Source organism: Phoenix dactylifera, chromosome 2, assembly GCF_051530095.1.
Source record: "Phoenix dactylifera cultivar Ajwa chromosome 2, Ajwa_hap1_PhDact_Kaust_v1.1, whole genome shotgun sequence".
In the NCBI taxonomy this organism is placed as follows: domain Eukaryota; kingdom Viridiplantae; phylum Streptophyta; class Magnoliopsida; order Arecales; family Arecaceae; genus Phoenix; species Phoenix dactylifera.
The window spans coordinates 451,991-461,490 of NC_143191.1; the positions used below are offsets into that span (position 1 = coordinate 451,991).

General features: G+C 42.5%; 1 protein-coding gene across 1 annotated transcript; it reads right to left on the reverse strand.

The window, feature by feature from the left end:
• Positions 1–98: 98 nt before the first annotated feature.
• On the reverse strand, positions 99–1,820 carry LOC103714714 (uncharacterized). The gene is made up of 2 exons (XM_008802084.5): positions 998–1,820; positions 99–429 (listed from the first exon to the last, which is right to left on the reverse strand). The coding sequence occupies exons 1-2, from the start codon at positions 1,698–1,700 to the stop codon at positions 344–346; spliced, it is 789 nt and encodes a 262-aa protein (XP_008800306.1). The 5' UTR covers positions 1,701–1,820; the 3' UTR covers positions 99–343.
• Between the last annotated feature and the right edge of the window lie 7,680 nt (positions 1,821–9,500).

The window sequence follows — 9,500 nt, forward strand, 5'->3', positions numbered from 1 at the left end:
AAACCCCATGCTGCTTGAGTCGATGCAATGCCTCCAAACGGGCGAGTGCAGCAACCACTTGGACTGGAGCTATGTGGAAAACCTCCAAATCACCATGCTATATTCAATACTCTTTTTTCTTTGTATATATGCTCCTAGTTTTATCTAATCATCCACCACATTATTTACAAAAAAGAAAAAAGAAAAAAACGAGAAAAAAGGGAAACTCACACCGAATGCTGAAGCAAAGAAAGGAAATTACATAAGAAAGCCAGAAAGATCAGATCCGCGATCCAAACCTCAAAACCGAGTGCAGAAAGCAACGATTGAAAACATGCATGTGAATGCAGTTTGTAGGATTGAGTCAGCTGCTGAGACGAGAAGCAGATGCGAGTGCCACTGCTTGAGCCCAAACCTTGAGCCTAGCCTTCACATCCTTGGGGTCATCGCCTGCTTCCAAGAATAAAAAAACAGCAATGCCGCTGTTAGGAATGCAAGAACACACCTCCAAAGCATGGACTGATAAAAATTTCATCCAACCATACATTTCTAAAGCATCATTCTTATTCCTATGCTAAGTTTTGTTTAGATCCAGTGAAATTTTATTTGTGCTCTAAGGTGGTGTATATGGCTATGTTTCCTTCCTCGCAAACGGCGCTCGTACATCGCAATCCCGTGATCGGTACCACGTGTCATCGTCATCATCGTGGTCAGGCCCCATCGAATCTTACTGGTAAAGCATGATCTACTTTAGCTCGTGCAATCGCATGTAAGGAATCATTGGGCTCCCTCCCTAAACTCCCTTCCCATCATCTTTCCAGCTCCACTTGGGAGTTCGGCCTCCGCTTCCCCGTCCCTACCCTATGGAAACCCAATCCACTCTGCCGTACACAGTAAATCAACGGCACCTCACTCCATCACCGTCCATCAAAATCTTGCAACGGAAGACGCTAGCGGTGGCGACGGTTGCAGTGACTGTAGAGACTAGAGAGAGAATATGGGGGCTTCTGGGTCTTACCAGGGCTGGAGATCCTCCAGTTAGCTATGGGGGAGTTGCCGCCGCTGCTGGTATCCACCGTCGATCCGGAGAGGGCGCACGGGATCTCGACCGTCCAATCCCTGGGCAGCTCCAGCCCCAGATCCCGGCACGCCTTCACCTCCTCCATATCCATACACAGCGTCCCCATCCCACCTCTCGGCCGCACCAAAACCCTGCACTCGCCGACGTCGACCATCCCCTCCGTTGCCGCCGCCGCCGGCCCCTCCTCCGCCATCCTCTTCTTCTTCTCCCACGACCGCTCCAGCCACCGTTCCCTCGCCCTCCGCCGCCTCCTCCCCCCGCCCCCGACCCGCAGCCCACGCGCCTCCGTCTCGCTCGCGTACTCCTTCGCCGCCGGACCCGGCGTTCCCCGGAGAGGCGTCCCCGGCAGCGACGCCGTCCCCGTCGATGCCCAGTCGTTGCCGGAGTCCTCCCCCTCCCCCTCCATCAGCGACGCCAGGATGCTCTTCCTCACCACCACCTTCTCCTCCTCCGATACCTCGGCGTCCGCGTCATTGCCGTCCGAGCTCTCGATCGAGAGGCGCGAGATCCGCCTATAGCCGATGTCGCCGCCGCCGCCGTCCGGCATGAAACGGACGGCCCCGCCGTAATCATCATCATCATCATCATCATCATCTTTGACGAAGTCGTGAGCGGCCGCCATGGTCTCATCCAAAGCCATTGGCAATTAGTTTCCGAGAGACAATCGAAGTAGTGAAGAGAGCTCGGAAGCAGAGGCGAAGGGGAGCGGATGGGGAGTATATTTTCCGTTGGTGGGAGCTCGGAAGGCGTGCGGTGGGTGGAGTATATAATGATTGGTCCGGCACTGGAAACTTACCATAATGTCCTTTTTGGATTCGGTAAGCCAACGAATTATTTTAATTTTTTTATGATTTATCTCTTTGGATCAGATTAGTTTAGAAGAATTACATTCGATTACGGAAACACAACTTCCTGTGGAGCGTGGAGTCCTCTCACTGGGTGCTGTAGTGCTCGCACTCTTATTAAAGTAATACACGGAATATTTGATGCATGTTGTGCAACTAATTACAAATTAATCGAGTTCTTCAACCATTAAATTTACAAAAAAAGGAAAATTTCACCTAGTTGTATCATTTTGTCGAAGATTAAAGGACGAAACTTTTAGGACTAGTTTATATGTGGATGTAATCTTGAGAGCTTCATGTACAGAAGCACACTATCTTCCAATAGTCTCCTGAAAAAGCACAGTAGCACACTATCTTCCAATAGTCTCCTGAGAAGTTCTTAGAAAACTTTGTTAAATCGACGGGATATCGAGAGCTACCAACATGCACATTAGACAGTTTTGATTAGTCTTGCTTATTTCGTACTTATCACGGAATTATATAAATCTTAATCCCTAATTGAATAACCGTCGCTGCTGCTTTAATCATGCTGTTAGTTTGAGGTTATCTGAGCTATCTTAAGGATATACTCTTCATTCTAAATATTTAATTTTCATATCCGAATCTTTCCATCGCTATCCAATTATCTATTTATCTATAAAGCATTCTTATGTTATCTCTTTTTTTTTAAAAAAAAAAATTGTTCTGATGCTCCATGGAATAAGGGCAGTTGGATGGGACATGATTTTACGAGTGAGGTTAGGCAGGCAGCCACATAATTACAAAGAAAAAGAAAAGAAAGATTTACGTGTCACCACGTGAGTTCCCGAAGGTGCTCGACGGAATCTGTTCGTCGCTGCGGGACGCGACACATCCTATTGGTACAAAAAAAAACAAAAAAGGAAAAAACCTTTGAACCTAGCGATTCTGCGGTTCATCAGCCAGCCAAAGATATTGGCCCATCATTTCAAAAAAACCAAAATATCCTCGTCCACTTCAAACATCCTTGAAGTCCATTTCGCTGCTCTAAATTTTCTTGTCGAGTATCCAAGCTCCGCCTCTAGTTTCCTTCACATTTTAATTCTTTTCTAGGAATCCATTCATCATGAAGTATATTTTTTTAAACATTTAATAGGATATAGGTTGGAGTTTTAATTAAAAATTTTAATTTTTTTTAATCTTCTAATTTTTAGTTGTTTTAATATTTTAAAATATCCTTTCATTACTGTTGCGTCTCTTCAGACTTTGGATAGAGTCTATAAATAGACGTTGGAATTAATCCTAATTCAATCCAATCTCTTTTTCTCTTTCTAGTACTCTCTCCCGAGAGTTTCTTCCACTCCACTCTTCAATGTTTTTTTTTTCCTTTATATCTGAAAGAGTCAATCAGGTCAAGCCTCTCCACCAAGTTAGATTATTATACATTGGAAACGAGATTGCTGTAAACCTGCACATAGAAGAGAATCACTCTTTTTAATTTTATAAATTTATTTTAGTAAATTATTATTTTATAATACTATTATAAAATAACGATATAGAAATCTCTAGGTAATAGTTTATCTAACAATATAGAGATCATTTTCTTCATAGCAGATGACGGAGATGTCAATGAGCTTACAATCAAGAAGGTTTGTGATATGGACGAAGACATCCAGATCGTCGAAGATACAGCCTCGAGATAGGCCACCCTAAACAAGTGATAATAAAGATATTTTGATCAAACAACAGTTTTTTCTTATTATGCGGTCGTCCTGCACCAGCAACGTTAATAGAGATGGATGGCACGGTCATTTTAGAATATTTTTAAATTATGAAAAAAAAATTTCAAAAATTTTAGAAAAATAAGGGAGGTACGTGAGAATTGTGGAAATATGAGAGAGCGAGACCGTAATTTTCCTACAAAACAAACAACTCCCTCTGGAGCTACGGTGGTCCCCACTCAAAAAGATGGACCACTCTTCCATGTGCTCCAATCCCCGGGTAGTAGTTTCCTCTCCGTCGTCACCGCGCCGTAAACGCCGAGCCGGAAGGCGACGAGGGGCGAGGCGGGCCAACGCGGGGAACCACCCAGCCCTGCGACGTGGCGCACGTGGAAAGGTCCACCGAGGTTGGGTTCTTATCCGGGGCGGCCCACGGCGCGGACGCGACACCCTTCGGGTAAACCATCGCTTTCCAGGCCGCCCGATCTCCGCGTCGGACGGCTCGGCCGCCGTCTGATCTCCACGCGTTTTGATCGTTGCAAGCGAAGGGCTGACACGTATGCGCGAAAGAGACGCGCCTCCTTGGAATCCTATTTTAAATTTAGAATTTACAATTACTACGGGGGGAGAAGGAGAAAGTTGGGGGCCGACCGTGATGGCCAATATTACTGCCGTCCTCGGAACACGTTCACCAAACCTTTCCACCAGTCTGCTTCCACGTCAACTTTGTGGACCCCTCAGAATCATGCGCTCCTGCTGGCCGAGAGCTAGTTTTCGCTGTTTTGTGTGTTGGAACTTCATGGAGATGGAAACAAAGACGCAGCTTGAACATTTGGAGGGGATGCTAACGTGGACTTGGAGGCTACGTCAACAAGAATGATGAAAAGATACCTTAAAAAAAGAGTGAGTGATCATTTTTATGCCTAGGTTCGAGGCATTTGATGGATAAGTGAGACAAAGAATATATTCGGTTTGACAGAATGCTGAGCCATCAATGCAAAACAATCGATTTCCATTGGATGGATGATTAATATATGATTGATTTAAAATTTTAAAGCATTGCTATTTGAAGCTATTTATGACATGTAAGTCATGTTAAGTATATATCTTCCATGAGTAGCAAGTAAAAGTTCACTAGAAATGACTTGATAGCTAAGTACACTGCTCCACGATTACTAGAATCTACCACAGCTGCCTGTTGAATTAACTAGCAAAATAACTAATTATTCTTCTTTTTGCCTGTTAGAATCTACCCTTTTAACCCATCCACATTTCGTAAGACTATAAGGAGGCCCACCTCCTAACATGTGTCCTTCATCAATCTCTATATGGGATTATTTTTTTAGGGAATAACGAATAGAGAAAGTGATCCTCCAAGACGCTTGTACTGACTTGCAGCTTGCTGCATCAGGTCATGGGGTCGTTCATCCAAGCAAGAGGAAGAAAAAAAAAAAAAAGAGAGGGTGAATGAATCATGGATTCGGCCGTTCAACCAGATCGCTCAAGGATATCTCCCAGGAAATTATTTCATGAATGCTTTGAAAATTTCAAACCGTCCTTTTGGGAACGCGGCTCGGTGATCGTAAGCTTAATGTCGGCCAAACGCCATAAATTATTGCGTTGAAAGGTGACGGCCGACAGCGAAGGACCCGCGACCAACTCGCATCCACCACGGGGACTCAGGTGGGGAAGAAAGGCGTATGTCCGGTCCGAGATTGACCGGGTAGGACTTGTCTGCGTGGACCGTTTCCATTTGATCGGGCGAGCCTTTTGGGTCCCACATGGGGGCCGGGAAGATCCTTTGTTTGGGCAGCCGCCGCCAGCCAGCCGGCGGATCCATTACCGTCCAAGTAGCAGGCAATCCGTACAACTTGAATGGACGGACAGCAGGGTCTCGTGCGCGTCTCTTTCCATTTAGAATCGATCACGATGGTAAATTAGATCAGATCAGGAGAAAGAAATACTGATGTGCACATCAGTATAACTTATTTTTGATAATTGATGAATATTATTATGTGTATATATATATTTAGATACAAGGTGGACATCAGTACTACATGGTGGAGAGATAATCTTCTCCTTTATTGGTCAGGCAAGAGGCTTGCAAGCGAAGGAAACGCGGCCCTGATACTAGGGGAGCTCAAGGTGTAAACAGGGCTGCATGGTGAATTTTTATCATATTGTTTCCACGTGATATTGTGATGATGTGGTTGCCATGGGTCATGTACCAATCGTCGATGGCGACTCGATGGGATGTGCCGGTGACAGTAGCAAGGAGGAGGACAAGTGTTCCCTTGCAACGAAGGCTATGGACCACAAAACTAAAGGAGACCCACCTGCTTCACTCCATGCTTCCCATGTCAACGTCTGGAAATGGATTCTCGTATATGGAACGCCAGATGGGAGGATTGGGCAATTCATAGTAAACCCATGCGAGGAACTTCTCCGTGGGGATAGAAGTAAGTGGGATGATATTTGTTCGAATTTATTTTTATGTGTGAATATATTTGAATATCGATAAAAAAAATTTAAGAATCCGGCTAATATTCTTGTCCGTATGTCCGTCAAAGAAAAATAAATATAGATATCGCTAGATAATTCTACGATCCATATCCAAATATCCATTTTTATTTGTAATTTTATCTAATTTTATATAATACTTATAATATTTTAAAAAATAAATAGTTATATTAACATAATATTAACTTAATTTATCAATCACTTAGTAATAATAATATCCTTGATTCTGCTGCCGTAAAATTTAATTATCCAAATTATGTTCCTATTTGTATCTATGCTTCCGATATTCGATTTGCATTCTTATTCGTTTAAAACATATATGGATATGAATTATTGCATACGACTAACATTGGTATCGGTATCTATGTTTGTCAAACAAAATAAATATGAATATAAATATAGTAGGATTTGATCCGTATCCGATCCGATTTCAACCTTATTTTCCAACGATGAGAGAAAGAAGCAAGGTCACTGCACAACAAGCAAATGTGATGCTTTTGCCTATTGGTCAGATTGGGCCAGGATTTCTTATTCCAAAGCTAACTTGGGCTGGGTCCAGGTTGAAATGGGCTCAAAACAATCTTAACTCGGCCCACATTGTTAGTCTATATATGTCATGTATTTACATTACGTAACATCTATAAGTTTAGGCCCTTGGCTTTGGTATCAAGAATCTGGGTTCTCGAACTCTGATTTCGCTCGGAGTTTCCTCTTTCTTAGTTCTCGGTACATGAGCATACGTACACAGTGCCTATTAATCACCAGTTATGGGCTATATGAATGCGCAAGTTAACTTGTTTGCCCTTCTCATGCCACCTTACGGTCTTGCAGGCTAATTCTTTTCGTATTGCAAAGCTGCTTTCCACTCCCCCGACATTACTTTCTAATTGCAGTTCACTTGTTGAGATAGCTTCAAATTTAGCTGGAAATTTAAGATACTGAATGCAAAATCTTATAATAAAATTTGTACTTCCCTTTTATTTTGTTTGCTTGCTTGCCTTTGTTTTAGAGCATGATATGTATGTTACCATCATCTACCTAATGAAGAGATATAGGTGGTGGAGCTTCTCTCCTCTTTCATCAGAAAAAAAAAATCAGAGAAAAAGGTAAAGAGTATAGCTAGCTCGCTAGTGATATCTAAGAATGGGGACACAAGTCCTATCTTATTCATTTCAATTCATCCCTTGACCTAAGCAGAATGAATCGACAATTGTAAGGTTGCATTGCTTCACACGGTCGGCCTTCAAAACAGCATACCAGCATAACCTTATTATCCTAACCTAATTTATTGAATCCATATGTCTAAGTTTAAATTGTCTTGTTCTTGCGTCGGGTTAGTCTTTGTTTGGAAGATCTAGGCGAACCAATTAGTTCTTCAAAAAGATACAGTGAGCGGGTAATAATCAGATGGTAGCACCTCTTTTCCATGTAGATGAATAGTTATTGACACATAATGCTGATGTGTATAGATTCTAATTAACAATGCCATCCATTATTTACACATGAAAAGTTTCTTGGGGCAAACTTTGCTGGCTCGGTGGCTTCGCATGTAGCTACTCTAATGTATTGCACTAATTTTTTTTGAGAATTTACGCCCGTCTCCTTGTGCAAAGCGACTAGAAGCAACTTTGGTGTTCACTAAATGGGCTTGGGTGCCCGATGAAGATTCGGCGATGTTTCCGGCAAGGATTCGAGGAGGAGACTCGAAATAAGAGCTTAGGGAATCAGCGGCAATATCTCGGATTTTCGTCAATGGAACTAAGAGGAGGAAGAAGCCTTAGAGAGGCAAGGTCTTTTAAGTTCGATTCAAACTCGGATTGTCTGGATATCCTCGATTCTAGCCAGAAATGGAGGAGTCGGAGTCTTCTTATTGCGCCACAAGCATGGTCGGGCTGGGCCTAGCCTCTTTTGGGCCGGCCCACAAGCCCATGAGACTGGGCTGGTTACTGAGTCTGAGATGGGCCTGGCCAGTCCAAGTCGGCCCACAAGTCCAAAAGTTTTTTTTTTCTCCGGGGTATTACAGGTGGTATGAGCAATTTACTACAGTGTGAGAGGAGGCCCTTCTGGGTGCTGTTGCTTCTTATTAAAGGACGGAACCTGTTTTCCAGAAAGTGGGAGGGATCCTTGGCGAGGAGGGAAGTTGGTTTATGCTTTTCTATAAGTATGGACCCGCCGTGAGAATGCGTGTCGCCGCACCCACCTAATCTCCACGTACGAGGAAGAAGGGCTTGCACCAGAGGGGTCACCTAAAACTTCAAGTTCCATTCAAGGTATTACTCTCCCTTCCTATGTGTGTGTGTGTGTGTCTATATATATATATATATATATATATATATATTATATGTAGAGATTAATAATTAAAGGTCGCTTGCCTTTGATGCATGCATGGTAATCTATCATGGGCTTGTGTCCAGCAGAGTTCAACAATTCAAATTCACCATGAGCATGCTTATAATTTATTCTTTTTGGCTTCACATTTAACTCCTCCAATGTGTTCTGATAGGTGATAGCCGTCCCATTGTTGATTGTTGTAAGGGTTGCAACAGTCCTTCTTTATCCTAAAAAATAATCACTATCATAATGTTCGATATTATACGCTGTTATAATGGAAACTGAAGGAGAGAATTGATATAAAAAATTGAATTTTGAAAACAAACAGCCAACACTTCTTCTTTTCCTCTCTTGAACTTGAATAACTCATGATTGGTGTATGGAACCCGAACCAAGAGAACAATGGCCTGGGTTCTTTCCCATCCATCTCAAACCGATGTTTCCCGTAAGTTATTGTGTTGGCATTTAGGACAAAACAAAACCATCCATCCTCAACACCATACATGTAGAAGCTATGAGAACCTTTGTAAATATGTACCTAGTTTTACATTAGTTATGCACTAGATAAATTTTGATACTTATACATGATCAAAAAATCTAGATAACATCTTTCAGCAAACATACCGAGGTTTAAAAGGAAAAGGTATATAAAAATTTATGCATAAGTATGTTTAGTCTACACCTGTTATGCATTGTATAAATCTTGAGTACCTATACAGACTAAAAAAATCCAAATAACATATTCTAGCCACGTCTCTCCCCCCACCCCCACCGACATTTTTCCTCCTCCAGACATGTCATAACAAACAAATCAAGGCTATCCTTTCTTTTAAACCTAACCAGATTCTCACCAACTAACAAAAAATCCAAGCTTAGGAAAAATACAAAAAAATTCCATGAAACACAACCATCTACAATAGGCCATTCTTTCTTTCTCAGTAGGCGATGTCTATCGTCCGTGAAATTATTAGGTAGATCAAGTCGACCAGCTTGGCTAGAGACCAGGCCCATCCAATCTTGCCACATGGACAAAATGTTCCACCTTAGGTTAAAAATAAAAGAAAA

Bases quoted from the DNA above. Each gene is read 5' to 3' on its own strand.
- LOC103714714 (XM_008802084.5), bottom strand. From the start codon at position 1,700: ATGGCTTTGGATGAGACCATGGCGGCCGCTCACGACTTCGTCAAAGAT. The intron at 430-997 runs GTAAGACCCAGA...TCTTGGAAGCAG, and splicing joins CTGGAGGATCTCCAGCCCTG to GCGATGACCCCAAGGATGTG.